This window comes from Pristiophorus japonicus, chromosome 3 (genome assembly GCF_044704955.1).
Source record: "Pristiophorus japonicus isolate sPriJap1 chromosome 3, sPriJap1.hap1, whole genome shotgun sequence".
NCBI lineage: Eukaryota > Metazoa > Chordata > Chondrichthyes > Pristiophoridae > Pristiophorus > Pristiophorus japonicus.
Genome location: NC_091979.1, coordinates 92,788,789 through 92,804,887, shown reverse-complemented (window position 1 = coordinate 92,804,887; position 16,099 = coordinate 92,788,789). Strand labels below are relative to the sequence as shown.

Genomic DNA, 16,099 nt, shown 5'->3' with positions numbered 1-16,099 from the left:
TCTCTCTCCCTCCCCCCAGTCTCTCTCTCCCTCCCCCCAGTCTCTCTCTCTCCCTCCCCCCAGTCTCTCTCTCTCCCTCCCCCCAGTCTCTCTCTCTCCTCCCCCCAGTCTCTCTCTCTCCCTCCCCCCAGTCTCTCTCTCTCCCTCCCCCAGTCTCTCTCTCTCCCTCCCCCCAGTCTCTCTCTCTCCCTCCCCCCAGTCTCTCTCTCTCCCTCCCCCCAGTCTCTCTCTCTCCCTCCCCCAAGTCTCTCTCTCTCCCTCCCCCCAGTCTCTCTCCCTCCCTCCCCAGTCTCTCTCCCTCCCTCCCCCAGTCTCTCTCTCTCCCTCCCCCAGTCTCTCTCTCTCCTCCCCCCAGTCTCTCTCTCTCCCTCCCCCCAGTTTCTCTCTCTCCCTCCCCCCAGTTTCTCTCTCTTCCTCCCCCCAGTCTCTCTCTCTCCCTCCCCCCAGTCTCTCTCTCTCCCTCCCCCAGTCTCTCTCTCTCCCTCCCCCCAGTCTCTCTCTCTCCCTCCCCCCAGTCTCTCTCTCTCCCTCCCCCAGTCTCTCTCTCTCCCTCCCCCCAGCCTCTCTCTCTCCCTCCCCCCCAGTCTCTCTCTCTCCCTCCCCCCAGTCTCTCTCTCTCCCTCCCCCCAGTCTCTCTCTCTCCCTCCCCCAAGTCTCTCTCTCTCCCTCCCCCCAGTCTCTCTCTCTCCCTCCCCCAAGTCTCTCTCTCTCCCTCCCCCCCCAGTCTCTCTCCCTCCCTCCCCCAGTCTCTCTCTCTCCCTCCCCCCAGTCTCTCTCTCTCCCTCCCCCCAGTTTCTCTCTCTCCCTCCCCCCAGTCTCTCTCTCTCCCTCCCCCCAGTCTCTCTCTCTCCCTCCCCCCAGTTTCTCTCTCTTCCTCCCCCCAGTCTCTCTCTCTCCCTCCCCCCAGTCTCTCTCTCTCCCTCCCCCCAGTCTCTCTCTCTCCCTCCCCCCAGTCTCTCTCTCTCCCTCCCCCCAGTCTCTCTCTCTCCCTCCCCCCAGTCTCTCTCTCTCCCTCCCCCCAGCCTCTCTCTCTCCCTCCCCCCAGTCTCTCTCTCTCCCTCCCCCCAGTCTCTCTCTCTCCCTCCCCCCAGTCTCTCTCTCTCCCTCCCCCCAGTCTCTCTCTCTCCCTCCCCCTAGTCTCTCTCTCTCCCTCCCCCCAGTCTCTCTCTCTCCCTCCCCCCAGTCTCTCTCTCTCCCTCCCCCCAGTCTCTCTCTCTCCCTCCCCCCAGTCTCTCTCTCTCCCTCCCCCCAGTCTCTCTCCCTCCCTCCCCCCAGTCTCTCTCTCCCTCTCCCCCCAGTCTCTCTCTCTCCCCACTCCCCGTCCCCTCCAGTCTTTCTCTTCTACCCCACCTCTCTGCCGCTCGCCGCTTCTCTCCTTGCCGGCCCTCTCGGCTGCCCACTTTGTCTCCAGCTGCTCGCCGCTTCTCCAGCCCTGCTCTCGGTCGCCTATCGCTTCTCTCCCAGTCGGCACTTTCGGCTGCCCGCAGCCGCTGTCGGCTGCCCGGAGGCCCTCTTGGGGCCAGATGGATTGGAGGCTCGGCGCTGCCCAGGCCTCAGAGCTGCAGTGGAGACAACATGGTGTTGCGGGGCTGCTTGGAGGCTCGGCACAGTGGGATGGAGGCAACGTGGTGTACTGCGGTGGGGTGGGGGCAGAGTCGGAAACTATTTGTCCTAACTCTCGCTTCTGCGCATGCATCGGCAGAAGGGAGATTTAGAACAAATAGTTACTCCATTATTTAAGTTGGTCCACTGGGCCACCAGGGAGGGTTTCGGCCGGGCTGGCACCCAAGAGGGGTTGACAGGCTGCCTGCTGGCGGCCTGGCCGAATCCGGGGGTAGATTTCGCGGGCCGATCTGGCTCTTGAGCGACACAAAAAACAACATGGCGGCTGCGGCAATGCGCCCTCCCCTTTAATGGCGGCCGCTACTCCCTTTCAAACACAGTGCACGGACAGAAAAAGCTGAAGGGGGCACCGGCTGGAAGACTTTCTCAGCTGAATTTTGCTTCCGGGGCAGGACATCGGATGACACAATTGGAAGGCTTCGGCAGCAGCAGGGCGGAAGTGCGGGGAAGCGGGGCGGATATGGTCATGGCCGGAAAAACGCTTGAGGGCAATTGCGCGAATGGCAGCCATTCCGCAATGAGCTCTGGCGGCCAGTGGCCTTAACGAAAGGGGCAATTTCGGCCCCCTGATGTCATGCTTCAAAGTGTCTAGAAAAAAGACTAAAAAGATATTTGTTTCCCCTGACCTGGAGCTGGAAATTTATAGGACCTGGCCATCTGTAAACTTTCCTCACCCAAACAGTATTAATCTCTGACATCAGGATGTATTTAGACTCGTTCCCCACATTGGGTCCCTGAGCAATGGCATGAAAGCGATAGGCCAGGTGAGCAGCTATCCTGATTTAAAACCCAGATGATCCGCGAGCACTGTAACTGAAATTCAGCTAGCATTATGAAAATGGTCAGAAGCAAAACCATCTCAAATATTCCCTGACCAATTCTGTCAAAAATAAACCTGGGCAGAATGATTTACTGTGTAAATTAATGATCTTTATTTAGCGTTGATGTCTCTTATTGATGAGTTTGCCTGTCCTAGTTTGTACTCATGCCTTGTTTATCCTGCAGTCTTGAATTCCAGAACCATATTATGATAAACAAGTCTGCACAATGGGATTTAGCCTCGATAAACTGGCAGCCTTGAATTCCAAATACAGCATGACACCTTCAGCATGGTGACAGACATCTAGATTACTGTGTGAACTGGCTTTGACAAACCAGCAGTTTTGAAATTCCAACCACACACCACAAAGCACTCGCTCACAAATTATTTTAGGTTTATAAATAGTGCCAGCAACATAGGGGAAAAGAGATTTACCACACAATTGTCCATTTCTAATGTATTTTATATGACGTACACACAATTTTAACAATAATGGTGGAGCAATATTTCTGATGTTGCTGTGATATTTACATAACACATTTTATTTCAGCCATCAAATAGCGAGGTATAGGATGTTTTTGTAACTTCAGTAATAAGTTGTAATCCAGCAATTTTACATGTTGACTAACATTTATTCACAACAAACCTCAGCATGTTGTAATTCTATAAATTACAATGAATTTCTTAAAGAAGAAAGAAAGAAATGCTAATGTTATCTGTGAGTTTTTTGTACTTTATACAAATTGTTCCATCATAACTGACACTGAGGAATTTAATTCAATCAATTTGTTTCTAAATTAAAATTTCAATCTTTCTGATTTTTAATTTTAACACCTAATGACTGGCACAAATAGAAGACACAGGGCTGGATTTTGATCAAAAACCGCCACCACTGGATTACCACCCAAAAAATCGCTATGATTATTCAATTAAGATTGGCAGAAAATGAATCAAAAAATTGAAAAAAATCCGCCCGGCGTAAAAAAATCGGTGTACCCACATGGATTTTCGGCGGAAAATATGATCTTGGTCAATTTAGTCATATTTAGTCAAATTTAGTCCGAGGCTATGAGTTGGGCCTCAGGAGGGGGAAAACACATACAATATTTTTGAAAAAAGCAAAATATAAAAAAAATCGGAAAACATTCACAGGCAAAAGAATTTTAAAAAAAACTTTCAGCTACCATTTTTTGCAGGGTTTCATACCCTATCGCCGATCGAAGGGCTGCTCTGGCGAGTTTTCTCCTCTTTTTTTTTTCCTCAACTACAGATCACCGCTACCACCAAACTGAGGCAGAAGCGCTTTTTCAGTGTTGCACGCCGGCGGTCCGCTCCCCAGCAGTATTTCGAAACCACCGGCGGAACACTTCGGTGAAATTACCGCCGAAAAATGCGGCGGAAAGGCTGATCAAAATCCAGCCCACGGTATATGTTCCATTTGTTGCACTAACCATAACTCATGTTATTGACTTAAACTTTTTGTGGGATGTAAATTGTATTTCATGGCTCATCGCAGTTTATCTTCTATTTATACTATCTAGGCTAGCCCAGGCTTTGCGACCCCCATCCCATATATGTCCCCCTGCCATTTTCCATGCCATTTGCGCTGTTCCAATATTGAAAGCTATTAGGGTCCAGCATCTAGTGTTCAGATGTTTTTGGAGGGGTCCTTGGGCCAAATACAGGAGTGGGGCCTACGCAGGTGTTTTGAGCAATACCATGCACAGGACCCACCAAAAAAAGATGAAATTTCCAAATTTTCAAAAAATTATTTTTTCCACATGCTTCCTCTTTCTCCCGATGATACCACATCCACTTCCCTCATCCACATATCTATCACAATTTCAAAGAAAAATGCAATCACTGAACAGAATTCCTTTCCTTCTCCCCTTTAACTCCTTCTCCCCCTTACCATCTTTCCTCCTTCTCCCCCCTTTCCTCCTCCCCCTTACCCCCCTTTTCCTCCTTCCCCTTAACCCCCTTTTCGTCCTCCCCCTTACCCCCCTTTTCCTCCTCCCCCTTACCCCCCTTTCCTCCTTCCCCTTACCCCCCTTTTCCTCCTTCCCCTTACCCCCCTTTTCCTCCTTCCCCTTACCCCCCTTTCCTCCTTCCCCTTACCCCCCTTTTCCTCCTTTCCCTTACCTCCCTTTTCGTCCTCTCCCTTACCCCCCTTTTTGTCCTCCCCCTCACCCCCCTTTTCCTCCTTCCCCTCACCCCCCTTACCCCCCTTTTCCTCCTCCCCCTTACTCCCCTTTTCCTCCTCCCCCTTACCCCCCTTTTCATCCTCCCCTTACCCCCTTTTCCTCCTCCCCCTCACCCCCCTTTTCCTCCTTCCCCTCCCCCTCAACCCCCTTTTCCTCCTCCCCCTCACTCCCCTTTTCCTCCTCCCCCTTACTCCCCTTTTCCTCCTTCTTCTTACCCCCATTTTCCTCCTCCCCTTACCCTCCTTTTCCTCCTCCCCCTTATCCCCCCCTTTCCTCCTCCCCTTCCCCCCTTTTCCTCCTTCTCCTTACCCCCTTTTCCTCCTCCCCCTTACCCCCTTTTCCTCTTTCCCCTTACCCCCTTTCCCGCTTCCCCTTACCCCCCATTTCATCCTCCCCCTTACCCCCCTTTTCCTCCTCTCCCTTACCCGCCTTTTCATCCTTCCCCTGACCCCCTTTTTCTTCCTTCTCCCCTTTCCTCCTCCCTTACCCCCTCCCCCTTACCCCCCTTTCCTCCTCCCCCTTACCCCCCCTTTCCCCTCTGCCTCACACACATCTATTCAGTGTAGAATTCCACTGGGCAATACAACCAACAAAAATCTTGAGACTACATCCATTACTTTTAAGTTTTAACTGCCCCAGCACCACAAGTAGTTGAGAGAATTTTCTTGCAGCATCTCCTTGCCACCCCCACCACCCAGGATGATTTTCTGGACTTGGCTGCCCCCCTCTCCCCCACTGCCCCCCCTCCCCCCCCCCCCCCCCTGCCCGCCTCCCCTCCCTCCACTCCTCCATCCCTTTTCCTTCTCTTGAATTCTCTTCCCTCTATCCCTTATCCTTATAAGCTATGAAAAGAACTCTCCCCAGCCTACTAATTAATCCTGGAGGGGATTAATTACCTTAATAAAAACACTCTTTTGTTCCCATAGTAGCAGAATCTGAATTCACTTCTATATCAGGCCCGGATTTTACTGCCAGCGGCGAACGTATTACGCTGGCTTTTCATCACTCTTACACTTGCCCGCAAACTTTCTATGGGCTTTCGCACTGGAACTTGCAGTGATAAGAAATCCAAAACAGTACAGGGGGATCTGGGATCTGTGAACAGGGCAAGGAACGCTCTATATCCTTAAACAATCAGATTGAAGAATCCTGGCTGAAACATGCAGCGTCAGAGCCAGGAAATATACATTAGAATAGTTAATTCAATGTAAAATCATTTACGGAAAGCAAAATAAAGAGAGGGAAAGAAAGGCAGGATTAAGAGAGAGATAAAAGAGACAGTGAAAAAGTAAAAAAAAATAATTTTAATTAAAAAAAACCCAACAATAATTAAAATCTGAAGGAACGAGACTCCACTTTTGTAAAAGTGAATTTTCAGTGCCAGAGAGGTTGATTGGCAGGAATTAAGACTTATTGCACTGTTAAAAATTCACTTACACTTGAATGGACACGTCCTAACTTTTTCTGGTGTGTTTTGTGTGTATCGAGTGGGAAAGTACCCCATCTTCATGCTCTTCCATGTATTTGAATGACAAGTCTCTCGCGTGAAGCTGTGGTAGCGCAGCTTCTGGAGGAGCAGAGCAACTCAGACAGCAACTTTATGATTTTCGTGTTTAACTGCACATGTGTGGTTGCCGGAAGTTGCTATCCGACTCACTCTTTAATAACTGTGAGCACTGATAGCCTCACTGTTATTTTTACTGCAAAATACGGGCATCTTTCTTCACCTAGAGACGTGCTTCTGGGTCCCCCTATGCCACACTTAGCTGCTTCAACATGCACTGGCGAATCAGGGTGGCAGGCTCGTAAATAACCCTTACAGGTGCGGCCCCACTAACCATGAGGTGTTTGCAGTTTGCCCCATTTTAATTTCAGTAATTGAAAATGCTATTGTCCAATATAACCATAAGAACATTTTTTAAAACATTTTACAATAGCATGAATACATTTTGCCCCTGTTTTTACATTCCTTCATTAAAGTTTTTACATGAAGACCTTCGTCTCTTTCAAAAGCCTGAATTTGAAACTTCTGGCTGTAGTGGTGACTTAGATAGCTCAAGGCAGATCTTGTATTGCAATATGCCCATATTCCCAGGATACATCAGTTCAAGCTAGCCATATGATAAAATGTTTCTCAGTCTCTGGTAAAATGTGTTTGTTTTCTTAAAATTATTTGAAGAAAGGCTTGAGGACAAATTTTAAAAGCTTTATTCAGAAAAAATGTGTGTTTTAAAATGGAGAGGCTGTGTGTAAGTTAGGGAAATAACAAAGAAAGGGTGACTATCTTGGTTAAATACTTGTATATTTAATTGATGTTTGTATTATAAATACTCTATAAACATCCGAAAGTATATTGAATAGAAAAAAACATGCACCTTTGCTCATCTTAATTTGAGTTCTTAAGAAAACTGAGTTGAATTTTGAATACAAACAGCCTTTTATTATGACCTGTGTTTTGTTGATAGTTAGAAAATGTAAACATTCTAATTATTGACATGTGTGAGAAAGTGTGACAGACAGGAATCAATCACAAAGCACCAAATAGAAACATAGAAAATAGGTGCAGGAGTAGGCCATTCGGCCCTTCGAGCCTGCACCACCATTCAATAAGATTATGGCTGATCATTCCCTCAGTATCCGTTTCCTGCTTTCTCTCCATACACCTTGATCCCTTTAGCCGTAAGGGCCATAGCCAACTCCCTCTTGAATATATCCAATGAATTGGCATCAACAACTCTCTGCGGTAGAGAATTCCACAGGTTAACAACTCTCTGAGTGAAGAAGTTTCTCCTCATCTCGGTCCTAAATGGCTTACCCCTTATCTTAGACTGTGACCCCTGGTTCTGGACTCCCCCAAACATCGGGAACATTCTTCCTGCATCTAACCTGTCCAGTCCTGTCAGAATTTTATATGTTTCTATGAGATCCTCTCTCAATCTTCTAAACTCTAGTGAATACAGGCCCAGTCGATCCAGTCTCTCCTCATATGTCAGTCCTGCCATCCCGGGAATCAGTCTGGTGAACCTTCGCTGCACTCCCTCAATAGCAAGAACGTCCTTCCTCAGATTTGGAGACCAAAACTGAACACAATATTCCAGGTGAGGCCTCACCAAGGCCCTGTACAGCTGCAGCAAGACCTCCCCTAGCTATGAAGGCTAACATGCCATTTGCCTTCTTCACCACCTGCTGTACCTGCATGCCAACCTTCAATGACTGATGTACCATGACACCCAGGTGTCGTTGCACCTCCCCTTTTCCTAATCTGCCGCCATTCAGATAATATTCTGCCTTCGTGTTTTTGCCTGCAAAGTGGATAACTTCACATTTATCCACATTATACTGCATCTGCCATGCATTTGCCCACTCACCTAACCCGTCCAAGTCACCCTGCAGCCTCTTAGTATCCTCCTCATAGCTCACACCACCACCCAGCTTAGTGTCATCTGCAAACTTGGAGAAATGTAATGTTTGCAGTGATCTGTTATACAATTTATAAACTGGTAGAATGGGATGCCTCAAATCCCCGTCCCAAGTGCTTTCAAGTTTTTCTGCTCTCCCCACTGTTGACAGGCACCAGGAATTCACCAGAGAACCAAACTCCATATTTCATCACCCTCAGCTATCCAAAACCCCTCCACATGTCTGCCACACTACAGTGACACCAGACCGAAGGATCTCCCCATGCTGCCAAGCTCCTTGACTATCCACCCAGGGTTGCCAGAGCCCAGGACAATCCCCAGTGCTACCAAAAGGACCACACCCATTGCAGTTAAACATAACACTTTCTACCCAGTATTGCCAAATGTTCCCTCCTTTAACTCCAACTGCTACATCTTGCTGTGTATTCACATTTCATAAAAACTTAAATAGGTTTTATGTAGAAAATCTTAAGTTTTCATATAATTCCTATCCACAAAATCCTATTTCATGTTCTGTTTTTGTCACACTTTTGTGTTAAATTTTTCACATTTTAAATTCCTATCTCTACATTTATAATGGAAACTGCCTACGTAAACTTGTCACGCTGTAATTGCACTCTCCCACCAGTGGTGGTCCTGTTGCTCCTCAGCCAGTACTGCAGAGAAAATTTTCTGCTCCAATTGCTTTGCAAATTGCTGTAAGTTTTACTATTTAACAATAAATGAATCAAAGTACAATATAAAATAAGGACAGAATGTATGACTTTAAAATAGCGACTAAATTAAGTCTTTATGCCCTGCTCCATTTATTCTTTGCCCTCTAACTCCAGCTTCACCTGAAGAAGAACCTTGGTCTTGACTCCCGAAATGCAACACCAGGGGAAATCTATTAATATTATTTGAATGTGTGCATATATTTTTTAGATGTTTATATATATTTAGAAGAACTCAATGCTAGGTTCACTTTTATGTTTTCAGTATATATGCCTGATGTAGAAGGAAAATAATCTCAAAAATTTGCTGGTGATAAAAAGTAGGAGGTTTGGCAAACAATGAGGGGTGTAAAAGACTGTGGGAGGATAAAGACAGGGTAGCATAATGGGGAGACATGGCATATGGAATTTAATATGGGTAAGTTGAGATGTTAAAAGGATTTGATCAGTTAGATACAGAGAAACTATTTCTTCTAGTGGGGAAATCGGGAACGAGGGGACATAACCTTAAAATTAGAGGTAAGCCATTCAGGAGCGAATTCAGGAAGCACTTTTCCCACACAACGGGTAGTAGAAATTTTGAATTTTTTATCTCCACCACTCCCCCCTCCCCCTTCATCCAAGGCTGTGGATACTAGGAGAATTGGAGCTTTCAAGACTGAGCTAGATAGGTAAGGGTATCAAGAGATATACAACAAAGGGGGGGGGGGGGGGGGAGGGTGTGTAGATGGAGTTGATCATCTAAATGATTGGGGGTGGGGGTGCTCTAAACAATTAGGCACTGTTCAGTGGGGGAGAGGGAAGCACACTGGGGGGTATACAAAGTGTGAGGGGGTGGCGGTTCTTCCCACATTTCCGTGCTCATTGATGGAGTAAGGAGCCACCTGTGTGTGGGGTGGGGGGAGGAAATCGCACAATATCTGAGTGGAGGGGAATGCATTAAGCATTGGGGTATGTTCTAGACATTTCTGCTCTAAGGATACAGAGTTCTGTGCTAGGGGAAGGGAAGAGAATGGCACACTCTATTCAGTGGGGTCAGAAATTCAGTGGGGCAGGGTTGACCTCTGAACAATGAGAGGATTAAATATAGGCTTGTGCTCTGATCTGACCATTTCTGCTCAGAGCATGGAACGGGTCAGGATAAATATGCATGTTGTTTTGGGATGAGGTGATGCTTGGCTTGATTTGATGCTCCTTTATTGCACGTTTTGCTTTTGTACCGTTGCTGGTTGCTTTAGGTCTTCCACATCAAAATGCCTATCATCTATTCTGACTTGGGTATTCCATTCTTCCACTATATTTTAAAGTTGGTCTCTTTCTGTTTTAGCTGCATTATGCTGGAGGCAGTGGGGCAGGGAGGTTTGATTCTACGTATCTTGCTCATTGGAGGCAGCAACTCCTACTCGGCGATGTGTGGGGTGGCGATTCCTACTCGGTGGCGAGATGAGGAATTGGAGTTCATCTTTTGTTCATCAGTTGGGATGGTTTTTAAAAGCAGCTCACCACTTGTTTTTAATTCTAATCATTTTTATCTAGGTGTCTGTTGCTACAAAACCAAAGATTGCAGGAGGTTGCTTTCCTGCATAGTTTTACATTTCTCGGCTATTGCTGATTTCCACAGGTCTGCTGTTCTTGTTTCTCGTTGAATGAGTTTGGATGGAACTTTCTGTTTGCTGTTTTTGACTTTAATTTAATACTCTAGTGTGTGGCTGCCATTAAGTAATTCTCGCATGTACTTTTTTAATAAACGGAAACTGATTTCTGAGCACATATTTAGTTTCAGTACTTTTTTTTGCTCTACTTAATGGCTCTTGGAAGGTCACAACCACTATATATTTTAAGAAAGGAGTTCAGTTTGTGGCTGTCATATAAAGTTGGTTCCTGCCCCATTGTTTTACATTTGTCATGTAAAATTACGTTCACAGCACCATTTAATTGGTGAAGTACAATTGGAATTCTGAAGCCACTCGGGGGCCATCAATTTAAAATTATTACTAAGAGAGTGAGGAGAGAAGTTAGGAAAAATTCCATCAGTATTTTTGAAACATTGAATGTTTTTCCTCAATGATTGGTTGAGGCAGAGATCTTTGCCTCCTTTCAGGAAACATTGGATAAAAATTTGAAGCACAGGAAGCTGCAGAGCTGTTGGGTGGGAGGGGGTGGGGAGAGAAGACAAAAGGGAGTGAAATTTATTTTGAATTCCTCTGAGAGTTGGCACAGATACAATTGGCTGAATGGCCTCTCTCTGTGCTGTAAACTTCTATGATTTGTGGAATTCAATCCCCAGAGCACCAATAAAAATCCCAGTGGACCTGGTATCCCTTTAATAGTGTAATAACCCCGATTGTTATAAAACAGTATATACCATGGCCCACCATGAACAATGCTATGGGGGAGGGGGAGGTATGCTAGTTTATCAAAACCTGTATGTATTAAAATTTGAAGCAAAATAAAGAAATAGCTACCTGTAATGAGTGAGGGAATGTAGATGCTCTTGTGCAGCGGGGATTGGGTCATTCGAGCAGTGTCAAAGCACTTGGCATTTACTGTCACGATTGGCTATATGCTGTAAAACTTTATGCTCACAATAGATATGTGCAAATGTAGCACTTGAATGCATACTGAAAGCTACTGCAGGTTCTGTACTTTCAAGTTAACTGTGTAGCGTATAAAATATTTGCAAATGTGTTATAGGAGGAAGAATTGAATGAACATGCATAAATTGGAAAGGTTTTCTGAAGTTAGCATAATTCCTATGCAATAGATGAACGCTCCCAAATTGTAAATTTAATCCCAGGTTGTTTTGTCTTGAAGAAAATCATGTTTTGTTTTGCTACATCAAAATGGCTATTTTGTGTAGGTTGGTACAAGGTAATGAAAAGTGTTGTATATCTCTAGTACTCAACTATAACGTAACAGTGCTGTTAATTGATAGTAGAATATCAATAGTATTTGGGTATAAGATTGTTGAATTATTCACTCCATAAATGTCTGAATTTTCGTTTAAAGAAGTAGCTAAAATATATACAGGTACTCAACTGCCTCATCAAAAACAGAATATCTTCAGTGTAATCAAATATCTTCTCATTGACACGGAAATAATTGTACTTATTTGGTAACCTTGTTTAAAACGGCTACATTTGGAAATAATAATGGTAATATTTTATAAAGAAACATATTTGCTTTATATATTTTCTTCAAATTGTATGTGCTCATTCTGGTGAAACTGAGGGGATTCAAAGTGGGCTAGAACTTGATGTTTGTCAGTGTAACATAGTGTTAATGTGTTCAGTAATATTTGTACGAGTTGTAAATGTGTTTCTTTTGATAAGGTATATTTCTAAAGTATCATTGAGAAGTCTGTTTTATACAGTAAAAATTCCTTTAATGCCATTTTGAAAGCTTTCGGACTTGTGTATCTTGATACTCATATCTGATCACACCATCACGTACGCAATATTGATGATAACTGACAAGCTGTAAGTTAATTAGCACAGAACTTACTAATTAGATGTACAATTTTTAATTTGAAAGTGACAATTCCTATTTGTGCAGTCTGTACAAGTTGCCGTAATACATCTAGTACTTGGAAAGGAAAGCATCAATTAGTGAAAGTCTGCCCATTTAGTAATATGATTTGGCTACTACAGTCAAAAACCCAGATCTAATGTTTGTGATAGCAGGTATAAAAATAAAGACTGTACGCAAAAACTTTCAGAGGTGGGTTTTCAGTTTGTGAAATACTGTTATGAAATTGGGGATAACCCAACAAAAAAACAAAAGCGGTGAAATTGGGTCTGTTAATTAGCAAGGAAGACAGGTTCTTGAATTAGTATGTGGTGCTAATTAACAGGAAATCTGATGTTGTGTTGTAATTACCACCAATATTTTTGACATAAGGAAAGATTGAAGGTGAATTATATCGATGATGATTGAGTTTAAAAAGTTTCATGGTTAATTACTTTTGTGTGTTTTTATTTTCAGAAATATGGACAGACTTTTGCGACTAGGAGGTGGTATGCCTGGACTTGGACAGGTTAGTGTGCCCTTCTTCCCACTAATTAAAATTAACTTCTTAACTATGAAGGATCATAGACAGCAAGAGATCAATTTCTGCTGAAATTGGTTTGAATTTCTCGGTCCATAATTTTGCCAGAACACTTGAGCATGCACGTAAATCAATATAACGGTGTTCAGAACTGAACCTATGTTCCTAAAACTGAACCTTTCTGAAGTGGTATCTCAAAATCAAGTATATTTTTGAAGTATATCTTTTGGATGAAGCTCATTTAATTTGCTCACTAGCACTGACTTCAGGCTGCTTTGAAGTTCATATTTATTCTGTACATGTGAATGATATTGCATCCCAGCAACCTGATTATTCATTGTATTGAATAATTAGCAAATGCCCAAATCCAGAATACGTTAAATACCTACAGCTGAATTGCTTGTGAATAAATAGACTATTGCACCATTCGTGGTGTGTTATTTTTGTTCTTTTACTTGCATGGAAGACCTTGATAAACTCACTTGTAGCCATTAAGTTACGGATCTTTCACTGTCACAAGAATTTTTGTGGCGTATGTGCTCACTGATCTTGTTGCCTATTATTTACTTACTGGATTTTTTAAAAGTCATTTTTATTTTGTAATGCATTGTGCTAATTGACTTGTTTGGATGTACAATCAAAACAGAAACAAACAAAATGGAGACTTGTTTGACCAGGTGTCAGAGGGAGAGGCCATTCAGTTCAAATATAAGCATCCAGTAGTGTTTTGTTGGTGGATGTATTTGCTTTTGTTGAGTTTGCATTGCATATTTCAATTTCTGTGGTCCTGATCAAATTTTGAAAAGCATTTCTCAGTCTGTCTTCAAATTGAGTTTCTGTCTGAAACCATCAGATGGGAGAAGTAGGCCAGAGGGAGACTTGGTGCCGGTCAGCAACAAACTGTGACATAAAGGTTCATGTTCAGAAAGGTGTGTGATCCAGTTTATATTGTAGTTTAGTTACTTTGCTCTCCTCTGAGGAGTGTTAATGCTTCTGTTCACTTATCCCTTTGCCATTTAATAAATCTGTTTGGTAGTTTATAGTTTAAACCACAGATGGTGAAGGATTTATTCTGCTGTCTTCCAAAGTCAAGGAACATCACACACGGACACAAGATGTAACCATCTAGGATTTTCTGTTCAATTCTTGGGCTTGCTATAAATTCCCTAGATACTGGGCAGGTAAAGGCACACTCCAAGTCATGGGGCGTGAGGGCTCACCTCTCGGAGTTGTTTGAGATGTTTAATCGAGTAAAACATTGAGTAAAAACCCTAAAATGTAACGGAAAGTTAATGGCATAAGAATTCGGTCGTGAAGTACTGCAATCTACTTCAGGTACTAAAACTACAACTTGGCCACCAATTTTTCGTAACCCGACCCATTTCTTTTTCTAAAGAGGAGTGAACTGTTAATGTTTGTTTAAATTTTGGGACAGAAAGTTTTGTAATTTATTAGGTGAGGCTCTCTGATCTCCTTCCTTTCTCACCCCGCTCCCAGAAATATTCTCAATTGCACACAGAATGCAGTTAATTATGCTCCTTATTTGTTTTTTTTTAATACTCCACTTAATGGATGATATAAAACATAAATATATTTGGTTTCTCAGCTGTGTAGTGGAAAACAAATTGAGCATTTAAGGGGTTAAGGCAGCCTGAAAGAATTCATTTCCACTTTAATGACCTAGCCTTGCTGGGCTAGGACGACAGGGAACATGCTCCTGACTTGTACAGCATTTGCCAATTAACACCTCCTATAACAGGTTGCCTCAGCTCATCATTGAACTAGGGACAGCAGAAGTAGTTTACATTCAGCTGATATTAAGCCAGCCTGTTTTTCCAATTTTGATTTGCTGCACTAAATGGAGGTTTTATTGTTGATTTGTACCTCGTAGTAATGGTAGCATTAAAATGCTTTTATGTTTAGAATCTCCTATCTTACTGCAAAAATTCCCATTCCTTTAAAAAAAATTTGCTTACTGAACATTTAATGGTACACTTAAAGATAAATATTGGGTGAGATCTGGTCGTTCGTAAAACTGCATCATAATGGTTTTAAATTGAAATCTAAGATGTTTCACATTGAAACCAATTGCAATTTACAATGCATCAGTTTTGAGATATTTAAATTTGTTGCATTAGATATAATACTGTTAAATACTCGGCTCGTTCTACATCTTGCCTATTGGATTATTCATGACATGCAATTCAGTGAAATTACATTGGGGGTCATGTTTGTTAGCAAGAAAAATATCAGCAGAATCGGAAGCATAAAATAGAAAGGTATGGAAAATATAGAACTTAAACTGAAATATTCATAAGTTATTTTGAATCAGTGCTTTCACTATTGATGTGTAGCAGACTGCAGAACTGAAAAAAGCAAAGATCATAGACATAAGAACCAAAGTCTATGGTGTTGTTACAATTGCACGTGTTTTTAATACTGCCGCTAGAATTACTGATCTACTGTAATATTACCAGATCTAATGTTCCATTATTTAATGCAGATTTTTAAATCATAGAACTTCAAATCTGTCACTTAGTGAGTCAATATTGCAAGAGATGAGCATCAGCGTTACTGTCATTTGATGTAAAATGATTGCTTGTACCTTTAAAAGTCATCTTTAAATTGTGGAGTATTCTGTACTGCCGTGCTGAAATTAGCAATTTAAGGAAGCAATTAAATTGATACTTTACAATATTAAAACAGAGGATAGGAGAAACATCTTTACACAGAGAATTGTGAAACTGCAATTCATTTCCAGTGTTAGTGGTTGATGAAGGAGCTGTCAACATTTTAGATTAGATGTTAGAACATAAGAACATAAGAATTAGGAACAGGAGTAGGCCATCTAGCCCCTCGTGCCTGCTCTGCCATTCAACAAGATCATGGCTGATCTGGCCGTGGACTCAGCTCCACTTACCCGCCCGCTCCCTGTAACCCTTAATTCCCTTATTGGTTAAAAATCTATCTATCTGTGACTTGAATACATTCAATGAGCTAGCCTCGACTGCTTCCTTGGGCAGAGAATTCCACAGATTCACAACCCTTTGGGAGAAGAAATTTCTTCTCAATTCTGTTTTAAATTGGCTCCCCCGTATTTTGAGGCTGTGCCCCCTAGTTCTAGTCTCCCCGACCAGAGGAAACAACCTCTCTGCCTCTATCTTGTCTATCCCTTTCATGATTTTAAATGTTTCTATAAGATTACCCCTCATCCTTCTGAACTCCCAACGAGTAAAGACCCAGTCTGCTCAATCTATCATCATAAGGTAACC

The 16,099-nt window shown here is 43.2% G+C and overlaps 1 protein-coding gene across 2 annotated transcripts in view; it reads left to right on the top strand.

Annotated features, from left to right (window-relative positions):
• The window catches only part of psmd14 (proteasome 26S subunit, non-ATPase 14), a 144,310-nt gene that overhangs the window by 22,024 nt on the left and 106,187 nt on the right, over window positions 1–16,099 (top strand). The window contains exons 2-3 of one of the 2 annotated variants that reach the window (XM_070875541.1): window positions 3,714–3,868; window positions 12,764–12,815. In XM_070875541.1, the coding sequence (XP_070731642.1) occupies window positions 12,768–12,815 (48 nt within the window). In that variant the 5' untranslated portion in view covers window positions 3,714–3,868; window positions 12,764–12,767. The remainder of the gene's footprint in view (window positions 1–3,713; window positions 3,869–12,763; window positions 12,816–16,099) is intronic. The other variant, XM_070875540.1, reaches the window with a different exon arrangement.